General features: G+C 36.2%; 1 protein-coding gene across 6 annotated transcripts in view; it reads right to left on the minus strand.

Moving 5' to 3' along the window:
* Window positions 1–5,096: 5,096 nt before the first annotated feature.
* The window catches only part of LOC129421345 (uncharacterized), a 183,855-nt gene continuing 163,998 nt past the window's right edge, over window positions 5,097–24,953 (minus strand). For 2 of the 6 annotated variants that reach the window (XM_073867198.1, XM_073867200.1), the window contains 3 exons: window positions 12,567–12,649; window positions 11,733–12,014; window positions 10,944–11,624 (listed from right to left, as the gene is read on the minus strand). In XM_073867198.1, the coding sequence (XP_073723299.1) occupies window positions 11,578–11,624; window positions 11,733–12,014; window positions 12,567–12,649 (412 nt within the window). In that variant the 3' untranslated portion in view covers window positions 10,944–11,577. Of the gene's footprint in view, window positions 5,741–5,894; window positions 6,553–10,943; window positions 11,625–11,732; window positions 12,015–12,566; window positions 12,650–19,139; window positions 19,439–24,953 lie in introns of those variants that run through there. The other 4 variants (XR_012369348.1, XR_012369347.1, XR_012369342.1 and 1 more) reach the window with 4 other exon arrangements.

Consider the following 24,953-nt stretch of genomic DNA (forward strand, 5'->3'; position numbering starts at 1 on the left):
ATGACGTCCAAAAAATTACCCAGTTCAAACGTCAAATGTTGCCGTAAATATGACGTCCAAATGACGTCCAAAAAATTACCCAGTTCAAACGTCAAATGTTGCCGTAAATATGACGTCCAAATGACGTCCAAAAAATTACCCAGTTCAAACGTCAAATGTTGCCGTAAATATGACGTCCAAATGACGTCCAAAAAATTACCCAGTTCAAACGTCAAATGTTGCCGTAAATATGACGTCCAAATGACGTCCAAAAAATTACCCAGTTCAAACGTCAAATGTTGCCGTAAATATGACGTCCAAAAAATTACCCAGTTCAAACGTCAAATGTTGCCGTAAATATGACGTCCAAATGACGTCCAAAAAATTACCCAGTTCAAACATAAATTTTTGCCGTCAATAAGACGTCCAAAAAATTACCCAGTTCAAACGTCAAATGTTGCCCGTAAATATGACGTCCAAATGACGTCCAAAAAATTACCCAGTTCAAACATCAAATGTTGCCGTAAATATGATTTCCAAATGATGTCCAAAAAATTAACAAGTACAAACATCAAATGTTTGAGTAAATATGAAGTCCAAATGACGTCCAAAAAATTACCCAGTTCAAACGTCAAATGTTGCCGTAAATATGACGTTCAAATGACGTCCAAAAAATTACCCAGTTCAAACGTCAAATGTTGCCGTAAATATGACGTCCAAATGACGTCCAAAAAATTACCCAGTTCAAACGTCAAATGTTGCCCGTAAATATGATGTCCAAATGAATTCCAAAAAATTACCCAGTTCAAACGTCAATTGTTGCCGTAAATATGATTTCCAAATGACGTCCAAAAAATTACCCAGTTCAAACGTCAAATGTTGCCATAAATATGACATCCAAATGACGTCCAAAAAATTACCCAGTTCAAACGTCAAATGTTGCCGTAAATATGACGTCCAAAAAATTACCCAGTTCAAACGTCAAATGTTGCCGTAAATATGACGCCCAAATGACGTCCAAAAAATTACCCAGTTCAAACGTCAAATGTTGCCGTAAATATGACGTTCAACTAGGGTCATGGTTGGACGTCCAAATAGTGGACCTAGTTTGGACGTCAAATAGATGTCCAGAATTGGTCATGGACCGACGGACCCAATATAGACATGATCTGCACGTCTATCCGACGTCCTGTGTTTAGTGGGAATAGATGAAGAAAAGTTGCAGATCCACCATTGAGAACAAACAACAAGAAAACATAGATCAGAATCAAACATTATGGTAACAAAAATACTTTACAGCTTTCTGTTCTTGAAAGAAGTGACAGAAGTGTTTATTGTCTTTGTGTAATTGTTTGTAGTGGAGTGGTGGTCCAGCTCTTTTAAAGGCGTTTTAAGGCTCCCACTCATCTCACACTTGAACTTGAACTTTGACAAAGCTGTTGATTGCTGTAGAGTCTTTGTCTATTGTTTCCTCTTAAGCTTCCGCCTGAGGTTCTCTGTTCTCCGTAGTTTTGTCAGTCATTGATTTATTCAAGTCCCTTTCTTTCCAACTCTATGGCTTTCCTCCACTGCTTTCTCAATAGTCTTCTTTCTTTCACCAGCCTTTTAATTTATCTCTGTCTCCTAGACTTAAGCTGGATTGGCAGGTCTTTCTGTGTGTCCTGTTTTGTACGCCAAACCTCTCAACCTCATAGTAGTTGTAGATAAAGGTTCTCATTTGTTCCAGTTTTTTCTTTCAGTGGGACCCTTCTGTTGCTTCATTAGTAGGACAAAATCTGTAAGTCAATGATCTCCAGCTATCTTTTGACCTGCTTTGGGCCATAGGATCTGAGGTTTTCTTTCGTCCATCTTCCTCTCTGTTACTGGGCTGAGCATGTAGCTGAGTGTGGCTGGCTGAGTTTTAAGCTAGGGGCCAGTGTTGGTAATAAAATAAACATAAGATGAAGAAATTTACTTTCATGTTGCTGCAAACAACATGAAAGTTTTGATGTTTGTAAACAAATCGTTCATGAGCCCAATTCTCTTCCATAGTATTTTTTCCACTATGGGGTGAATGGGGCTCATGATTGGTTTGGTTACAAACATTTCTCAAAATATCTGAATGTGGGTAAATGATGACAGAATTTTTCATTTTTGGGTAAACTATCCCTTTAAACATGCTGTAATGTGAAATAAATTAAATGAGTGTATTTACAAAATTCACATTGAACCTAAAATAACACACCTAAGTTTGACTGAATGAATAGTATGCGCATTTGGCATGCTGTCCGAGGCGAGGGCTCTGAGCTTGGTATTTTGCCTGAACCAAAAGAGCAAAGAGAGGTCAACAACGAGTACTCAGGTGTGTTTGAATGACCATAATAAGAAGACCAGAAGTCTAGAAATGTTGATCTATGATCCTCTTGTGTTATGTTAATAATCACTGGAGAGATGCTATAAACTGGATGTCCACTCTTAAAGGCGCAGTGCACGATTTCTGAGAAACCCTAGAGACACTACTTATTTTTACTTTCTATATAAAAGTACATTTTCAAGTATTCGTATTTTATCAGTGTTTTTCTTTGGAAAACATACATTCCAAAGCATATTCTCATCATTTTTACTCCACTACATTTCATTATTTCAAGTTTTTGGTTTATATTTAATATTTAAGTATGTTAAACATCTAGTAGTTTTTTACTTTTACTTAAGTAAAAAGTACTTTTGTACTTTTACTCAAGAAAAGTAAAAATACACAATTTTATGTAACTAGGTATTAAATCAATTTTAATATGCAATATAAAAGGAATACACAGTATGATTCTACTTTTTTTGAAAAGTAAATTTTTCCCAAGACAAACACTCTGATGCTTGGAAAATGTAACTAAAATACTCAAGTAGTGTCCACCTCTGAGAAACGCTTTGGGAAAGGGAGTCTGGCCGACTACCAAAACACCTTTGTAGCCAATCAGCAATAAGGGGCGTGTCTACTAACCAACATCGTTGCCTGGGTTGCATATGTCTGGGGCGGTCTAAAGAAGGTCCAGATTCTATTAGCGTAGGGGTGTGTTTGGTTAGGTGATTTCAAAACACTAATACACTATAACCAGTCTTTTGAACTAAAATTTCAAAACCATAACGCCATTTTTCAAGAAGCACAATCATTTAGCTGAACTATTAACACTACTCCCCTGCTTTAACACATGAGTCAGATTTGGTTATCTGTTACTTCAAAACTCTACACACAAACCCCTACATTTCTCAGTGCTTACACCATCAGGTCATATGGAAAGCACTAGCATTCAATACTGTTCACTCAAGTCAGCACAGCTTAGGATCAATTAGCAAACAATTACCAAGGTGAAAACACTAAGAGTCATTGAACACATAATCAATCACATCCTTCAATAGATAGATAAAAGGGCCCGAATCAGTTCACTGAGCTTTGAAACAATGAATCCACAGAGAAATGAAGGAATAGGTCGAGAAGAAAGAGGAAGGAGTGGAAGAAGAGGAGGCAGAGGTGGAGGGAAAGAAGGAAAACGTTGTGAAGGAGGAGGGAAAGGAGGAGGACGTGGTGAAAGAGGAGGAGGGAGACGAAGGGAAAGGTGACAAGCAGTCTCAGATTCGAGTCACTCTAGCTGATCATGTCCTTGTTCCTGGTATGACTATGAGGGAGGCTGAACAACAAGTAAAGCCTAATTTGAGTCGCTTCACTGTTGCCTTCATCTTCAGAGTCTTCAGGGAGAAAAACAGATAGATGTACTTACAGTAAGAGTGCTCTGTACAGTAACTTTAGTGTGCATACACTGTTGCTACTGGAATAAAGAAATGCATCAAATTGCCTTCCATACAGATCTACATATCAGTAGATGAATGGCAGGGGTGGATCATGAAAGAGGATTTTACCCTCCCTATTTGGCTAGGACCAATTTAGCTTGTGATGTGGAGGAAATTATCTGGCCTGACCCAGAACAAAGACGGGATGTTGAGGCGGAATACATTTTTTATTTTTTTTACAGTTGTGCTGTGTAGTACATGAATGAATATAAATGTGCTACTGCATACATTGATTGTGTCTTTTTTGGTCATATGAAAAGGTTTATGAGCGGGAGAAATACAAGCAACTTGCCAGTTTTGTATATATTGTTTTGAATTTATTGCACCAGTGTGTAATACTATGTTGTTGTTGTGTGTGTGTGTGTGTGTGTGTGTGTTTTTGAAAGCTTGTGTGTGATGTCTGAGGGAAAAGTTTGGTTTTTCAGTAAAAGTGAATGGCTTTGAGTGTAGAGCTTCATTTTGACCTGAAAATATGATGTTTGGAGTATTAGGTGAGATGTTATGATATTGTGTTTACTGTTTTGAGAATATGAGGCATAGTTTCAAGAAATGTGTTTAAGCAACTGAGAAAAACTCTAATACAGAACACACAGTGGCTATAAGTGTAAGAAGGCATCTCTTCACTAAATATTTATCTAAAACAGAATCATTCTGCTCTGGGTCACTAAAAGGATAAGTAAGATGAATTTCCCCAGTTTCTGTATGTGTTTATAAAATGGCACGTAGAAAGGAAGTAATTCAAACAGTAAAGTACACAAAACTGACAGGATAGTGAAACTCTTAACTTAAAGAACCATTTCCCACTTGGACATCAACACAAACCTGTTCAACACAACTACATGGTAAACCAGATGTGACCTCTCCATTTAACCCATTCAGTGCTCAAGGGCACATCAGTCACAACCTGTCAGCAGTGAGACTCAAACCAACAACTCATGGGTTACAAGTCAAACTCTTTAACCATTAAACCACAACTGTAGGCTTATCTGTTGATGTTTAATACTTTGCTGAACCTTTACATTTTATGCACCCTGGTTTCACAGGAAAGGCTTAAGGCTAGAATAAAACACACGTTTGAGCAGTCTTAACTGACAGATCTTAAAATATGCTTTTAATAAAAGATTTTAATTTGACTAAAGCCTAGTCCTGACTTTAGCTAAGCCTTGTCTGTAAAACCAGGCCACGGTAATATTAATCAATTTCAATGTTTAATTCCAGTAGAGCATTGTGTTAGCATAGCAATACAAAAGCTCAAGGGTTCAATCATACATATTGATAAAAAGACATCAACAATTAAAGAGTTTTACAAAACTTTATTAATTTCATTTCTCTAAAATAAACTCCAATCAATCGATAAAAAATGACAAGCATCCTGTACAAAAACAGCTTGAAGATGCTGAAAGTTTATATAAAACATTTATATTGCAAGCAGAGTAATTAAGCAAACAGTTTTAGTTTGCTGGTGTGCAGCTTAATCTCATGCTTATAGAGATGAAATGTAAAATACAATTAAATTTAAAAAAATTATAAAAATGTATGTTTAAGAAATACAGATCAAACAAATCAATAACAATACATTTCACAGAAATATAGTAATTTACATACATACATACATACATACAAACACAGTCTTCAACAGTCAGATTTTATATCGTATGTGCTGTTTTATCTATATGTGCTTTTTTGTGACCAGATCTGATGTGGACTTTAAAGACTCATAATCTTGCATAAGCTTTAGTTAAAATATGAATATATTACATATTGATGTGATGCTATTGTTCCACTGTTTCTCTATCTGAATATTGACTGATGTTTCTTTCAGACACAACTGTACCATAATTCCTATTAAATCCACAATTGTTGAAGTTGAGCTTCTTCTTGAGAATGAACCACATGATAATGATGATCAAACACATTATGACAGGAATGATGACGGCTAATACTGTGAAATTGTTTTGGAAAAAATATGAAATATCTTTAGAGGTGCAGGTATAATGACCTTCCACATCATCTTTATTATGATTTTGTTTTTTTGAGTTCCAGTGAGATAAGTATTCAGTTATCATTGATCAATAAATAATTAAATAAATTAGTACCTTGTTCATACGTGAGCATGTTTGTTCCACCTGGTAACAGATTTTAAAATGAGTGTTAATAAAACCCAAACATTTCATAAATAACATAACCAATGTTTATATACAACATTATTTTTACAACTGTTAAAACAATGTGCGTAAAAGGGTTAAATTATTATTTAATATAAAGTTAATGACAACAGAACTCAAACTGACACAAATGTAATAATCAGTGATCAATAAATATTGAACAAAGGAATACCTGTGTCATCTTTAAAAGCACCTGTAAATTTGTACAGATTTTAAAATCACTGTTAATAAATTCATGATAAGAGATCCAACTGAGGAAATGTAGTCCATAATTAACAATGTAAAAGAAGTTAAACTGTACCTGTTGTGCTCACACTGAAGTATGATTTCTCTGTTGAACAGTTGCTTTGCCAAAAGAATTTGACTTTTGTTGTCATGGCTTCATTTGCAGTGTAAGGACATGAAAATCTGCTCTCTTGTTTACAGGGATCACTGCTGAAGTCCTTTCTACAGATTGTTGGGTCATCAGCTGTATTAATAAACTTGTACAGGGTCATGCAGCAGTTTTTGTTCAGAATAGTGACTGTGCAGGTGAGATTTATTTTATCTCCAACATGTGCAGTCACATCTTCACAGTTAATTGTGATATCTGCAAAAAAACAGATGATATTAAACTTAATGTACACAGCACATGAACAAAAATAATCATTTGTATCAGAATAAATCAAATTAATTTAACACAAGAAGATTACAAATTATATTCAATGAGTCTTTTTTCTTTTAAACATAAATCTGTGACAGTTTTCAATGTTATGTGTAATACACTATAATAAGCAAAAATATTAAAACATCAATCATTACTGTAATCTAAAATTAATTAAAAGTAACTTCAGGTTTTCTTAATTTATATTTCTCTGAATTTAACCCATTCAGTGCTCAAGGGCACATCAGTCACAACCTGTCAGCAGTGAGACTCAAAACAACAACTCATGGATTACAACCCAAACTCTTTAACCATTAGACCACAACCGTAGCCTTATCTGTTGATGTTTAATACTTAGCTGAACTTTTACATTTTATGCACCCTGGTTTCACAGGCAAGGCTTAAGGCTAAAATAAAACACACATTTGAGTGGTCTCAACTGACAGATCTTAAAATATGCTTTTAATAAAAGATTTTAATTCTTCATTTATTTCTTCTTGATTTTAATTAATTTATCTTGACTAGAGATGAATTACAGGAATTAAACACTGAAATTGATTAATATTACCGTGGCCTGGTTTTACAGACAAGGCTTAGCTAAAGTCAGGACTAGAGCATTGTGTTAGCAAGCATACACTGTAAAAAATACTTTGCTGCCTTAAAATTCATTTCAACTTACTATTATTTATCTTGACTAGAGATGAATTGTTATAACCACATGTGTTGTTACAACCTATAAAATTAAGTTGACTTTTTTCAACTATATTTTATAAGTTGTGACAACTCATCTGTGTTGACATGACTTGTAAATCTGAGTTGATTCAACAAAAAAATTTAAGGCAGCAAAGTATTTTTTACAGTGTAGCAATGCAAAAGGTCAAGGGTTCAACATTTCACACATATTGATAAAAAGACATCAACAACAAAAGAGTTTTACAAAACGTTATTAATTTCTCTCAAATAAACTTTAACCATCAATAAACAACGACAAGCATCCTGTTCAAAAACAGCTTGAAGATGCTTAAAGATTTATCAGATATCGCAAGCAGAATAATTAAGCAAACATAATTTTAGTTTGCTGGTGTGCAGCTTAATCTCATGCTTATAGAGTTGAAATGTACAATTCAGTGTAAAAAATGTATAGAAAGTCAATTTATGTTTAAGAAATACAGATCAAGCAGATCAATAACAAAACATTTCACAGAAATACAGTTATATACATACATACATACAACCAGTCTTCAACAGTCAGTAGATTTTATATCATATGTGCTGTTTTATCTATATGTTTTATCTATATGTGCTGTTTTTATCTGATGTGGACTTTAAAGACTCGTAATCTGAGCTGTAGTTAAAATACGAATATTTAGTTAATTGATCTGAACATTGACTGATGTTTCTTTCAGACACATCCGTATCATAATTCCTAATCCACAAATTGAGCTTCTTCTTAAGAATTAATCACATGATAATGATGATCAAACACATTATGACATGAATTATGACGGCTAATGGTGGGAAATTGTGTTGGGAAAAAAATGAAATATCTTTACAGGTGCAGATATTATGGTCTATAATTATAATGAAAATGTTAAACATGACCTTTCACATCATCTGTCACGGTTTGCAGAACACGAACCCAATTGCAGACAGTGATAGAAAAATACTTGACTTTATTTAACAAAAACAGAAAAACAAAACCCACGATGGGGCAAAATGAAACACAAGCAAGATAAACAATACACTGAATAAACTAGACTCAAAAAACACTAACTACAAATGTACAAAAACTAGACTAGGTATTTCCATAGACAAAGTTCTCACAGGAAAATAGACAATGGACAAGCAACGAACACCAAACACACTGACATTAAATAGGAGAACTAATGAGGGGAACAGGTGAAAATAATAACAGGTAAGGGAGCGAGTAAAAAGAGACGAGACCCGGGAAATGCGTGGCCAGAATAAACCAATACTACAGTTTTTTCCAATTGTAACACACAATTTTGCAAACCAGTCTGGTTTTATCAAAAAACTTAACACAATTTACAAAACCACACACCCAAATAGCAAAATACCACATATATCCTGCAAAATGAAGCACTCCAACCGAAACTACATATAACATTATCAAAATCAAACTTTGACACAAATTGGAACACACTTCATTCATATGACCAGATTTTTGTCTTACCAACTACACACAGTTGGGCATAATGAAAAGTGCACTTTTTTTTAGTATGCTTTGCCATAATACTAAAATATGTATTAGATTGTTCACATGCACAAAAATATTTGCAGATACACACACATGCTGTTGATTTTTTTTATTTTTCACCAAACAAGTCATAACGCCTCGTCCACATCACAGGCAATATATTCCCTTGCCAGACATCGAGGGAAGAAGCGCCTTGAGCGCCTTATCCATCCCTAAATTGCACCAACATCAATCTCATCATATGTCTCTTCCACAGTCTGCAAATGAGGCATGCGCACAAAGGGCTGCTGGTCATATACCTTCCATATAACTCTTCTATGGGGTTCAAAAATGACGAGTATGGTGGGAGGTATTGCACGATAAATGTTTGGTAGTCAGCAAACCAGTTTTGGACTGGAGCTACACGATGAAAGCTCACGTTGTGCCATAATACAACATACCGGTTTCTTTGGTCTGCATCATTCATACACTCTGATGGTATGAGAATGTTGTGGAGTCTTTCTAGAAATGTGAGAATATGGGCTGTGTTGTATCAAGGTTGGCATGACGGTGGAGGACACCATCCATATTGGAGATGGCAGCACACATTGTGATGTTCCCACCACGTTAGCCAGGAACATCTATAATGGCTCTGTGATCAATGACGTTCCTGTGGTCTTTTCTAGTGCTTACATCCTGATTGAAGTGTTAACAATTAACCATTCAGGTGTTTGGGCAGGTGGCACAAATATTGGCCATTTATACAACAGTTCTTTCTGGTTCTCGAATCTGATTGGCTAAGAGCTATACGATATTGTACTGATATCGGCACTGTAACCGCTTCACCTTTCGTATTATTCCGCCACCTAGTGAATGGAGGTCCTAAGCAGGCTCATCTCTGAATGGAAAAACACAGACGCGCTGTGTGAATCACTCTCCGTGTGTGTGTCTCATTAGTTTACTAGCTCATAAATCAGTCTGTGAATTCCCAATCAGAAGTATTATTCCGTCAAAGATCAGCGCTCTTTAATGTTACGGTAAAGTTAATGGGAGAAATGTCTTGTCACATCGTTTGGACGATTAACACTTGGAAAGAGGAATATAAACACACTTTTTCTGGAGCTATATCTCTTATCAGAACGCGAAAACACCGTGGAACTTCAGGTAAGCCCCGCAGCTTTTAAATGTGGACATTGATCATTTACTTTATCGTGACGTGACTATTAAAACATGTTATGAGATATCGCCACTGGTATATTTATAAGCAGCATGCAAAAACATCTCTCCGACACTTATAAAAAACCGTTTTGTATAGTACTGACAAGAACAAAGTTTAATAATAATAATCGAGTGCACGTATCACGTTAAGAATAAATGAGAAAGCAATAGTAACGTTATACAAGTAGTTTTATTAACTTTTACCTCGCGCCAAAACAATAACAACACAAAAGACACTAAATATGAATTAAAAAACAAGTAATAGTTTGATCATGACACCAAATACTGCTGATTTGATCTCATTTTGACGATCATAAACAAACAAGGCCAACAGGAGAGCCAGGGTATCTCTTTCAGAAATGTAGCCCAGAGAGGGCGGTGGTCAGCGGGGCGAGTGAACACTGATGTCCGCTCATGCTTTGGTTCTCATTTGTACCGAATCTCACTAAGCAAACGTTCAAACACGCGCTATCTTTACTAATCGACTGCAGATTTAAATATAATACATATACATTCTCGACTGAACTAATCTTAAAACTACACTTTGTGACCAAGAAACGGTAATATAAAGTAACGGCTTTTCCATCCATTGAGTTGTTATGAGCTTCAAAGCAGCCGAAAGTTTTACCTGTCATTCTGGCCGCCCTCAAATCCGTGGCGGAAGAAGTAGTTCTCAAACAAAGAGGCTTTTAAAATAACTCCGTTGTTGTTTTCTAGTTTTCGTTTTTCAAACGTGTGCCGTCGAACTGTTGTATAAAAGCAATATCGCTCTCGGAGTCGTGTGATATAGCTCTATATCATCACGGCTGTGATTGCCTCCGGCACTCGGCCTGCGGCCTCGTGCCTCTGGCCTAATCACAGCCGTGATGATATAGAGCTATATCACACTCCTACTCGAGCGATATTGCTTAATTAGCTCGTGTAGTGTCATTTTGAATGGTAGTGTTTTGAAAAGGCAAACATGTGACTTTATGTCAGATTGTTGTGTCTTGTGCAGAGAACCGTGTTCAGTGCATTTAAAAAGTGCCATTGTGAATTGCAAAATGTGTGTAAAGCAGGAAATGTGTTTAGACTTTTGGAGACTTGAGAAGAGGTGTTGCTCTCTGTGTGTCCGTTTAAATAGTTGTGCTGTTCATGTCATTTTAGTGTGTTAGCAATTGGAAAAAACTGTAAAACCACGCATTTCCCACATAAAACACGGTACTGCCAGGACCCCATCACAAAGATAGATATAATTCAAGACATGATTCTGACAGGATCCTGACATCATCTTTATTATGATTTAGTTTTTTGAGTTCCAGTGAGATAAGTATTCAGTTATCATTGATTAATAAATAATTAAATAACTTAATACCTTTATCCTTAAGCGTGTTTGATCCATCTGCTAAAACCCCTGTTAATAAAGCCCAAATATATCATAAATAACATAACCAATGTTTATATACAACATTATTTTTACAACTGTTAAAACAATGTGCGTAAAAGGGTTAAATTAATATTTAATATAAAGTTAATGACAACAGAACTCAAACTGACACAAATGTAATAATCAGTGATCAATAGATATTGAACAAATTAATACCTGTGTCCTCTTTAACAGCACCTGTAAATTTGTACAGATTTTAAAATCCCTGTTAATAAATTCATTATAAGAGATCTAAATGAGGAAATGTAGTCCATAATTAACAATGTAAAAGAAGTTAAACTCTACCTGTTGTGCTCACACTGAAGTATGTTGTCTTTTGTCCACATGTGGTTTGTACAAAGAATTTGACTTTTGTTGTCATGGTTTTATTTGCAGTGTAAGGACACGAAACTGTGCTCTCTTGTTTACAGGAATCACTGCTGAACTCCTTTCTACAGATTGTTGGGTCATCATCTATAAACTTGTACATCTTCATGCAGCAGCTTTTCTTCAGATTAGAGACTGTGCAGGTGAGATTTATTTGTTTTCCCACATGTGCAGTCACATCTGTACAGTTACTTGTGATCTCTGCAAAAGAACAGATTATATTAAACTTAATGTACACAGCAACTGAACAAAAATAATCATTTGTATCAGAATAAATCAAATTAATTTAACACATGAAGATTATAGATTATATTCAATGAGTCTTTTTTCTTTTAAACATAAATCTGTGACAGTTTTCAATGTTATGTGTAATACATAATAATAAGCAAATAATAGCACTTCAATATACATCATCACTGTCATCTAAAATGAGTTAAAAAAGTGAATTGAGTTTTTCCTCATTTATGATCCATCACTCCATCATCTCATCTGTCAACACAAGACTGACATCAGATCAGCTGATAATGTTAGTTATTACATTCATACAAAGTCTTAACATGTACAGATGAAGACTTCAGACTGAATATAACACACATTTGAGTCTTTCTGAGATCATGAAAGTAAACAGTAAGAGAATCTGCACTCCTAAGTGATTTTACACTGAATCACACACTGCTAATACACCAACAAACTGACTACATTCATAAAGTTTACCAGTAAAAAGTGGTTTCTTAGATGAATGCATTATATTACCAGTCTTATTCTCACAGACAGCAGTGAAAGTCCAAACCAGCAGCACCAGTAGTACAACATCAACAGCACCCATCATCCAGCTCCTGTTATAAAGACATTATATCAATTTAGAAATTAAACAAATAAATACATTAAAATGTAAAGTCAAGTCACCAGACTGACCAAAGTGCTTTCCAGAAACTCTAAAATGACAAATATTCATACGCATATTCATTAAATACAACATGAAAACAGTAGACAAAGTAGACCAAAGTGCATTTCAAAAGGTTAAGAATAGTTTTATTTGTTGTTTTTATTTCATATTATTAGATTAAATCAGCTGTCAATCACAATCAGTGACATTAAACACACATAAATAGCTACCTAACCTTCAATAAAGTGCTTGAACATCATCAACAGGCTGCCTGAACACTACTAACAGCGCTCCACTTATTTAAAGTGACAAGTGATAAGCTTGTCAAGTGTGATGCATACTTCAAACGTGACCACTATATCCCAGTAGTGAACACACACACACGCACGCACGCACACACACACACACACACACACACACACACACACACACACACACACACACACACACACACACACACACACACACACACTATCCCAGCACACACGGAGCAATAACAGTAAAATCACAACCTCAAGCGCATAAAAAACACAAACAACTAGCTCTGAGACTCGAACCGGCAACGTTTGTGTTATAAGCCCAACTCACATTATTGTGTCACTTGTGCACTGCTTTGGTACATCTACATTATCAATTGTTTATGTAATGCCGATCAAAATGTATTATAATGGGTTTCTGTTAAATAGTCTCACCCCCACAACATCCAGGCACCAGTTCAAAGTCTTCACATGCAAAATGGTTAAACAAGTTGCCATAATATGTCAAGAATACTTTACACTTTTCCATTCGAGTTGATAAATTGCTTCCAGATGAATCCTAATTTTAACAAAGAGGAATGTCAGAAGTAGTAAAAAACTGCACTGTAAGCACTGCGTGTACAGTTTTCCAAAGGAGACTGTCCTACTGTATGTTCACATTTCTACTTTTGTTTTTTTTCTTTGTGCTATGCAGTGCTGTCTTTTCCTTTTTGTATGGCAATGACATGGTCTGTCAACAAATTACATTACAAACAGTAAAAGTTTAAATGTGAATCTCATAAGTCCAGTCTCTTGCAGTCTAACTCCCACATACACTAAGTCGTAACCTACAATTTACAATAATTGTCATTAAAACCTCAGCCATCCCTCCATAGTAAACTCTTATATTGACAACATGACATGTCTTAAAGGAATGAGCCCATCTCGCTGGGTTGTAATTTAACACATTGTTGGGTCAAATATAAACAATTTCTGGGTTATATTTTGTTTGGTGCTAAAATCTGTGAAAGTGATTTCAGAAATATAACATATTTTGTTTAGTTATAATATATAATATAGGCAGTTTCCCAGACAGGGTTTACATGGCAGTTTTTCTCAGTCGCTTTGGTACATTTCCTAAATCATCCTCGATATTTGCAAAACAGTAAGTGCATTTCTCAAAACAATCCATACAAATAGCAAAACACCATGGATTACTCAAAATCCTTAGTTCATCTCTCAAAAGTAAATATCTGTGTCAATGAACATGTCAGTGCCATCAGAAAAGTCCTTGTGTCATTGTATATGGATAAGACAGTCAGATGGCTTAGTCATGTTGTCAATTTAAGAGGCTGTTTACACTTGGCATTAACATGTGTTTTCGTCGATCGGATCACAAGTGGACGACGTTAATGCCAGGTGTAAACGGTGTTCAAAACGTTTTGAGCTCGTCCACTTTCGACCACTTTCAACCACATCCAGAGGTGGTCGAAACCACTTTCGATCGGATCGCTTTGTAGTTGCGGAACGCACATGTGGTTGAATGCGTTCGAACAGCCATACGCGACCGCCTTCTCTCCGCCCATTTATCTAATCTGAGGTATTAAACACAAGTTTTACGTCTTTTTTGACTTCTGGCGTGAACATTCGGTGAACAGCGCTATTTTTAGCCTTTCATTGATAAAACTAAGCGGCTGATCTCCGTAGTTTGGTTTTGAAAGCGTGTGAAAGTTGCGCGATCCTATTTCATCAATTGCGCTGAAAATTCAAAGAAAGCTCTTACATAAACACTGTGCAGCATGTTTACTTGCTAAACAAGCAGTGCACTCCGACATAATATTAGCTTGCGTCCATATAAACTCATAATTACTCCCGCTCGGGTTTGAATGACAGCAGAGAGACTCGCCCACCGTCTCACAGACCACCCCCTCATAGTATTCAGCACAGAAGCGGTCGAAAGTGGACAAAAGAGACGGATTTAAATACCAGGTGTAAACGTAATGTGTCTCTCTCGTCCACTTGTGATCCGATCGATGAAAACACATCTTAATACCAAGTGTAAACAGCCCCTAAGAGTTTACTCTGTTCTGATGTAAACTATGGCTAAAGTTTGGTTTAGGTGACACCTTAGTGTACACACTGAGAAGACACTGAACCTTTAGAGTTAAAAAAGTTGGGAGTTTGGAAGAGACTGGACAGGATTAACATCCACGCCTTCACCGTTTGTACTGTAATTCATTGACAGACCACCCCACCGCCACACAGAAAGGAAAAGACAGCACTGCATAGCACAAAGAAAAACAAAACAAAAGTAGTGGCTGCCAGTAAGGGGCTGTTTACACTTGGTATTAAGATGTGTTTTCATCGATCGGATCACAAGTGGACGAGAGAGACACATTATTTTTACACCTGGTATTCAAATCCGTTTTGTCCACCTTCGACCGCTTCTGTGCTGAATACTATGAGGGGGTGGTCTGTGAGACGGTGGGCGAGTCTCTCAGCTGTCATTCAAATAGAGTTTATATGGACGCAAACTAATATAATGTCGGAGGCCACTGCTTGTTTAGCAAGTAAACATGCTGCACAGTGTTTTGTACATGAGTATGTAAGAGCTTTCTTTGAATTTTCAGCGCAATTGATGAAATAGGATCGCGCAACTTTCACACGCTTTCAAAATGAAACTACGGAGATCAGCCGCTAAGTTTTATCAATGAAAGGCTAAAAATAGCGCTGTTCACCGAATGTTCACGGCAGAAGTCAAAAAAGCGGTAAAACTTGTGTTTAATACCTCAGATTAGATAAATGGGCGAAGAAAAGGCGGTCGCTTGTGGCTGTTCGAACGCATTCAACCACATGTGCGTTCCGCAACTCCAAAGCGATCCGATCGAAAGTGGTTTCGACTACCTCTGGATGTGGTTGAAAGTAACACGGTCTCACACCCATGGCGTCAATATTTGACGACACTTGACCATGCGTCAATATATTGACGCGGAGGGTATACCTTTCGCGTCATTTTTTGACGAACTGGGGACTTCAATACTATTAGGTACGCGAAATTAAACAGTTGTCGCCTGGCATTGGGGTTAGGGAAAGGTTTGGGTAGGGATGTCATTATGTAAATCTAACCCTAAACCGACGCGAAAATGGTAGAAAATGGTAAGAAAATAGGAAAGAGAATGCAACGGACTTGGTGGTATTGGGGTCCCCAGTTCGTCAAAAAATGACGCGAAAGGTATACCCTCCGCGTCAACATATTGACGCATGGTCAAGTGTCGTCAAATATTGACGCCATGGGGTGAGACTGGGTTGTTGAAAGTGGTCGAAAGTGGACAGCTCAAAACGTTTTGAACACCGTTTACACCTGGCATTAACGTCGTCCACTTGTGATCCGATCGACGAAAACACACGTTAATGCCAAGTGTAAACAGCCTCTAAATGTCTAGACATTCTAGATATCTAACCATAGCCCACGAATAGATGATGTGTATACTTTTAGATCATGTTAAAAAAAATGAAAGCAAACACCTTGAACACATGTTGACTCATAGCCGGAATATATTGGGTCTATAGTTAGCCGTCATTTCAACATCTCAGTTTTTGCTTGTTGGGGACGTTTCTGTCTGTTAGAGAAAGTCAAGATTCACCTGGGAGCAATTTACCAATTCAGGAGAGATTTAGAAAAAACGTCTAATGGAAACGTATAGAAATATGTTTGACCATGCCCTGTACTATGACAACTTGTTCAACCATCCCGCATGTAAAGACTTATACTATGAACCAATGCCTAAATATTGCGTGGAGTGAGACCATTCAACAGAGACCCACTACAATACACCTTGATCAACATGACATAAGCAATTGATAATGCACGAAACAACAGATAATTGTACATAATCATTTGCATTGGTGTACCAAAGCATTTGCAACTTGTTTAAAGAAATGTGAAACTGCTTTTTTGATGTGCACAAGTGACACAATGATGTGAAGATTGAACAAGTTATGAGAATTTCAATTCTGATCTGAGAAATGTACCAAAGTGACCAAGAAAAACTGTAGTTCGTATTATCCAGTCTCTGCAGGCATCTGCTGTGATGGCATCACATGCTGCATCCAGAAAGGTCATTTGTGTATGTGGCTGGCAATCATATTTTCATCTCTATCCTGAGAAATATTCCTCAAAGGGGTTAAAGAATAAAAAGGGTGGGAGGAACTTCATCAGCATCCTGTTGTAGGCGGCAAATCATTGCCTGATGATGTTGGAAGGAAGCTGACAATTTGCCAAACTTTCACATACTTTGGCAGGCCATATCCAATCTGACCCCTCTTTTGATCAGGAATGAGATTGTTATGGAAAGTCAAGATTCACTTGGGAGCAATTTACCAATGCAGGACAGATTTAGAAAATAAGTCTAATGGAAATGTATAAAAATATACATTGTTCAACCATTGACTTATGCCATGAACGAATGCCTAAATGTTGTGGGGGTGAGACTATTTACAGTTTTTCTCAGTCGCTTTGGTGCATTTCTAACATCACTATTTATATTTGCACAACAGTTAATGCAGTTCTCAAAACAATTAGTACAAACTGCAAAACCTAGTTGATAACCTGCAAAAGCGTGTCACTTGCTCAAAATAGAGTCATTCCTCAAAAGCAAGTATTCATGTCAATGAAAGTGTCAGTTTCATCGAAATGAAAAGTCCTGACACCATGAACAAGATCATATGGCTTAGTCATGTTTTCATTATGACAGTTTACTTTATAAATATTTTCCAATGCAAAAAAGTCAATTCTTGGTGACACTACCTGAAAATGCTCAAGACAGCACTATATACTATTTGCATAGATATTTGAAAACACCTTACGGTATTTAGTGAGGTAACTGAGTACAAGACACTGAATACTTTATTGTTTACAGTTTTACTGCATATGCTCTTTGCTATTCGAATTTGGTCACAGCATTGGGGAGATTTTGACAACTAGTTCAACATTTTTGTATGTAATGACTCAAGCAATGAAATAAGGACTATTAGATTTATATGGAATAACTATTCAGCATTCACAAGTATAGTTAATTTTGACTGACATGACATAAGCAAATGATAATGTTATAAAACAGCAGAGAATTGTATGAAAGCAATTGATGCATGTCCAAAAGCATTTGCAATTTGTTCGAAAGAATGAGAAATTGCTACTATGATGTGCACAAATGACTAAATGTTGTGAAGGTTGAACCAACTGTTATGCAAATGCAAATAAATAGTGACGTGAGAAATGCACCAAAGCAACCGAGAAAAACCGCAACATAGACCCACTACAATACACTTTAACATGGCAAAAGCAATTGATAATGTAGGAAACAGGTGAGAATTGTACATACTTTGCATGGATGTATAGTTTTGAGTTTTGAGAATTTCAATTCTGATCTGAGAAATGTACAGAAGTGAAAAAAAGTCGTTTTTACAAACATACATTAGAAAAACATTACTGGTGTGCATATTGGAATAAAACAATGGCACTGATAAGTCAGTTTAAATTAAGGGAGCTCAAACATATAAAGTATAGACTATGGAAAAAAACATACACAATAAATCCCTTTAGGTAGAAATAGTTTTTATTTTCCTTAAAACAAACCAATAGTAAAATAAGTATTTAAAGGGAAATGTTCTCCAGATGGCAGTTCACCCTGATTGCAAGAGATCCTTGGCAGCTAAATTCATTCCACATTTTACCGCACGATAAAATCTAAACAATGTTGACATAAAACTTCATAATTCAGCTGGTACTCTGTTAAATATCTTCAGAAAAAACATTTGAAATCCATTTGCGTTCATTTATACATTTATAAGACACAGAATATGAATTATGCATTTTCTGTTTGAGGGAGACAAATCAAGTAAAACCTGCAGATCTGTTATACAGCCTATACAGTGTTTCACATCCGAGCTGCTCACCCAAAACTCCTGAATGTCCCCCCCCAGGCAAGCCTAAACAAATAAAAAACGCGCCGCTTGCGCATCCGTGAAAATCAAAGCACAATGAACGAGAGCTTCACCTGGGCTTTAAACGCGCCGTTTAAACGAGTGAAACAAACAATTATCATTGCACCCCACTGTTTAAACCAACATCCCATTCAAGATGACTGCACTGACGCAAATGCCTGTCATGTGGTTTGTTTAAATGTTACAGCAGTGATTACTTACTGTTTTTCTTCACTCTGTAGAGGTTAAAATCACAGTGATCCTTTTCCAGGGCGCACCAACATAGAGCTTTCCTCCCATTCCGCTATGCAGTGAGGAGTTATCACGTCTCGCACGGGACGCAGGCGGAGCGCGCACACATACGCCCACTTCAGACGGATGCAGAGCGAAATTCAGAGCTCGATTAGCGCATATCCGAGAGCGCGCGTCCACTTTTGTCCAGTTGCCCGGCAAAAAACCTCCGGTGACCATGTGTCATATAGTATCAGCTACATATCAGCGCACCAGCGAGCTGTCTTTTTGTCCAGACAATGAAAAATTCAACAGTATCATCTCCAGCCTCTCTGCCCCTCTCACATCTGACTCAATTTGTATACAGTAATCTTTTCCGACATACAGACTAGCTGGCCAGACATCTTTTCTAAGATGACGTATACTCTGCTCATTATTTTCTTAAGGCTTCAGCCTGCCACCATTTGATGTTTTCTATTTTAATCGTGGCGAAAGCGCAGCTGGAGTCTTTTTTAAATTAAATTGATTAACTGTAAGGAAAGTTAGCTATATCGAAAGTTAACTGAAGAAACGAAAGTTCACTGATTATGACATCAGTAGCCTACAAATATAAGTTAACCAAGAAATCAGACAGGAAATCTGCAATTTCTTTAAAAAAATCTGTGTGGTGGCCCGGGGGTCTGTATATAGTAGCTAGGACAAAAGAAAGTTTTTTGTTTTTTGTTATGATCAGTTATTTCCATATTTAACATCATTATTTCAAATAAAATTTTAGTTCAGATTTACTTTAAATATTTTATTACAGATTGTAGCAACACCACCCCCTCTTTAAGCGCGGTTCATGCTTGTAATAATAGTCTTGTGGGGTGGAGTCATTTAAAGAGCAACTATGGTCTGATTCACAATTGCACATTTCCTTTGGTGTGTAATAGCCAATTTATACTTTTGCGTCGGGGTTATGCCGTAGGGTACGCCAGACGTAGGCAACGCCGTCATGAGCATTTATACTTCTGCGTTTGTGTTGCTCTGCAGTTACACCGCCGAATCTTGCGGTCCGCGTCGTTTTGACGTGTAGTTACATTTTTGAGGAGGTGCACGTCAGGTACTGCGAAGGCTACGGCGACAGGGTTCGCGTCTATGCGTATGTTACGGCGTACCTATAACGCGCACCTAACGCAAAAGTATAAATTGGCCTTAAGTGTGTATTAGTTCACGATATGCAAAAGGTACAAACCCCCAAAAATGGCGCAAGTTATCGTCTCCAACGTAAATCTTTCTTGTACAACAAAAACACACAGATTGTAGGCAACAGTTTACTTCCTGGGATTGGTGATGTAGAGAAGACCGACATTATCTTAATTCATCCTGCTTTGACTCCTGTAAGTTAACTCCTGTTAGCATTGCATTGTGAGTGAATCTTTCAAACATGATAAGGAGCGTCACATTTCCTGCTGACGTCAGAGGTATTCAGGCCAATCACATCGTACAGATTAGCTGGCCAATCAGGGACACAAAGCTTTTCAAATCTGTGCGTTTCAAGAAGAAAGTGAAATCTAGAGCTAAAAATGTACAGTATGTGGAAAATAATGTGTTTTTTGAACCATAAACCACGCAAACACAGTGTATTATACCAAATACACCAAAAATTTTTAGCAAAGAAATACGTTTAAATAATTATACATTCAAACATAATTATGAGATTAACTTCAGTGTATTAGAATGAAGTGAACATTTTGATCATCTGATACTAACACACACGTCTCTTTACAATATACTGCACATGTGTTACTGTTACACAGGATGTTAAAGATGCATATATTGACTGCCAAAACAGGAAGGAAGCTAGAAAGGGGTTGTAGACAAATGACAGGACATGCCGAAACCCCGCCCAACACTACACACCAACTTTTTGAGTTGCTAAAGCATTAAACATAGCAAAAGAAACATACAATAACACAATAGTAACAAACATTAAGATGGAATTAAGCTAAGGTGTAACATATCAGTGACATATTCAGTGCTCTGAAGTGAAAACAATAAGTGTAACATACAGTTATGTTCAAAATAATAGCAGTGCAACATCAGTAACCTATTAAACCACTTTTATTAGTAGTAATATTACTGCATTGCAAATTATGTACTTACAGATGTACTATTGTTTGGAAAAAAATAGACGTATTAGTAATGATATCCACATTATTGTTATGAGTCATTGAGTAATTTATGAAAGTGGCATGATCGAAATAATAGCAATGTGAAGTTTGATTGGAAAATAACTTCATTCTGTGAAAAATTGCTCTTTATGTCCTTTATTGAGAAAGAGAAAAAGCAAATGTTTCACCCATTGCTATAAAATACATCTGCTGCTGATTAAAAGGTTGATTTGAGAAAGAAAACGTATGAAAAAATGCAGCAAAGTTTATGATGCTCAGCTAAAATGAACATAAATGCTTTAAAGGGGTCATATTATCAGATTTTTTCAGATGTAAAATAATTATTTGGTGTTCACAGAGTGCATATGTGAAGTTTTAGATCAAAATACCATATACACTCACCTAAAGGATTATTAGAAACACCTGTTCAATTTCTCATTAATGCATTTATCTAATCAACCAATCACATGGCAATTGCTTCAATGCATTTAGGGGTGTGGTCCTGGTTAAGACAATCTCCTGAACTCTAAACTGAAGGTCAGAATGGGATAGAAAGGTGATTTAAAAATTTTGAGCGTGGCATGGTTGTTGGTGCCAGACGGGCCGGTCTGAGCTTTTCACAATCTGCTCAGTTACTGATATGGAGCAGCAATGAAGCAAACATGAATTCTTCTTAGCTTACATAAGTGGGGAAGTGCTTCTTGAAACAGAGATTAAGAGTCGGAGCACGTCCTAGCTTTGCTCTACATGACCCAACCTCAAGCAAGCTGTAGTGAGAGCTAAAGGAGATGTCATATCACTTTAACAAATTTATCAATCAAAAGTGAACATAGCCAAACAGCAAACAATATAATGTTTGAAAGATAAGAACCAAGTACATACCAACATGACACAAAGTTTACTGTAGGCATTGTGTACATGAATAGTATCTAATAACAGGATACATATGAATATATGTGTTGCTGAAAACAATACCACAACAGAATTGCATGTAAAGCAGTAATATAATATAGCAGTTTGTATATATGAGGGATATGTAAAAGCAGGATGAGGAATGTGAGGAATATTGGATTTGAGTACGTGTTCACCTGCATGTGGGTGTGTGGAAGAACTGACAGAAGCTAAATCTAAATCTGACAGGAACTTTGGGTCCTGGGCTGAAATATCTGTTTACCTGGTTGGCTCAATTTGATAAAGATGTGCAACAGTGGTTATGCAACTAAATATTAGACAATAGCTTAAAGGGGGTATTTCACAAGACTTTTTTGAGATGTAAAATAAATCTTTGGTGTCCCCAGAGTACATATGTGAAGCTCTAGCTCAAAATACCACACGGATAATTTATTATAACATGTTAAAATTGCCACTTTGTACAGGTGTGAGCAAAAATGTGCTGTTGTTGTGTCCTTTAAAATGCAAATTAGCTGATCTCTGCACTAAATGTCAATGTCATGGTTGGATGGTTGCAGATAAAGGGGCTGTATTATCCCCTTTTGACATCACAAGGGGATACAAATTTCAATGACTTAAGTTGCAACATGCTTGCAAAGAATGGTTTACTGGGTTGATCTTTTTCACATTTTCTAGATTGATAGAGAAAAATCTATTTTTTTATATTTTCTTTGCTTCCCTTTTAAAGAACAAAACAGACTTGTAAATGTTGTTAATATTTTGATTTAGAATTGAATGTGTAATGTTTTTAATACATTTAAAATAAGGTAATAAATCAATTTATAACATTTCTGCACTTTTTTACGCTTTTATTATTAAACTGCTAGTTCTATTGTATAATCAATAATAAAATCAACCACAAACTCTACAATGAGCTTTGAGATTTTGTCAAAGTGTTTTTCTCTAAGCTCTTTATATTTACCACAGTAAAGGTGAAAGTATGTTTCACAGGATTCGTCTCTGCTTTGCATCTCTTACAGTGTCGATATGTTCTGACAAATAGTTTTTATATCTCTGGTCTGCTGTTATATCTACATTACATAGAGAGAAAACAGACAGTAGACTTGGCAAACGCTGATTAAAGTGACAGCACACAGTCCTACCAAACCATCTCAACCATTAAAACACATGAATAATCCACATGTCCATATCAAAGTAATAAAAATGCATTTAAAGTAATTATATGAGGATTTTGAGTGAAATTACAACATTAAAAATAAGTTTAATAAAATGAATTGAATATAATATAAAAAGAATAAAAAGTTGATAAATTATATCAAATGATAAATAAATGAATGATAGAATTGATTTAATGATAAATGAAATAATGTTACAGATGAAATGAAACACAAATGTGTATTTCTACGCAGATCAATTCAGAACAAAAGTTGATGCAGAGAAAATTAACATTTAAGATGTATATACACTGATCAAACAGATCAATAACAATAATATTTTACAGAAATAATATTAAAAAACAAAGCAAATAAAAACACAATAATACTTACAACCAGTCTTCAACAATCAGTAGAATTGATCTAATATGTAAAGGGTTTTATCTCCTGCATATATGCTGTTTTTTTTTAGTTAAAACTAAACACATCTGGGCAGCATGGGTTACATGTGGACATGGGCATCACATGGGCAATATATGTAGGTCCCATGTGGGTTTCTCTATGTGGGCCCCATATACAGTGGCAAAAAAAAGTATGTGAACCCCTAGGAATGAACTGGCTTTCTACAGTGATTTGCCTTAAAATGTTATCTGATCCTCATCGAGGTCACAACAATAGACAAACAAGATGTGCATAAGCTCACAAGACATAAATAATTCCAGTTCCTTGTGTCTTTTTTGGAAACACCCATTAAACATTCACAGTGCTGGAGGAAAATGTAAGTGAGCCCATGGACTAATTACTTTATTGAAAGCTTTTTTGTCCGAAACTGGCAAACTGGAGTCCAATTAATAAAATGAGTTTAAATGTGTGGTTTAGTGCAACTTTGATTGATATTAAGACACTCACACATTTTAAGATTGCTGTCCTTAAGAAGAATCAGCTCTTCTGAACCATGCTCTTATAAAGATATCTGATCAAGAGATGTTGCACTCCATAAGGCTGAAAAGGGATACAAAACAATCTCAAAATGTTTAGACCTCCACCAGTCTACACTTAGACAAATTGTCAATAAATGGAGACAATTAAATACTGTAGCTACCCTTCCTAGAAGTGGACGCACATTCAAGATGACTCCTAAGACACCACGCAGAATACTCAATGAAGTAAAGAAGAACCCACGAGTGAAGACATCATTGGAAAGGGCATACATCTCTGTTCATGAGTCTACCATTCGCAAGTCTTTGGACAGGCATGGTGTCTATGACAGTACACAACGGAGGAAGCCACTGCTCTCCCGAAAAACATTGCTGTGAGCCTGAAGTTGATGAAGTTTGTTTTAATCCGAATATAAAGGAATTAAGTATAATCTTACTTTACCATTATCTTTTTCTATATGAATATAACCATAGTTTACCAGTGTGTGTATGAAATTTACCAGCATGCATTGCAGTATGTTCCTATACATGGGGAAGGTCGTTACATGCCGAAGGCCGAGACAAAAGACGTACTGTACTCTTGATAAAGTGATGCCATATGTTTTCCATATGATACAAACCATATGTTTCTGAATATTAGACCATATA

The sequence above is a fragment of the Misgurnus anguillicaudatus genome, chromosome 4 (genome assembly GCF_027580225.2).
Source record: "Misgurnus anguillicaudatus chromosome 4, ASM2758022v2, whole genome shotgun sequence".
Lineage (NCBI taxonomy): Eukaryota > Metazoa > Chordata > Actinopteri > Cypriniformes > Cobitidae > Misgurnus > Misgurnus anguillicaudatus.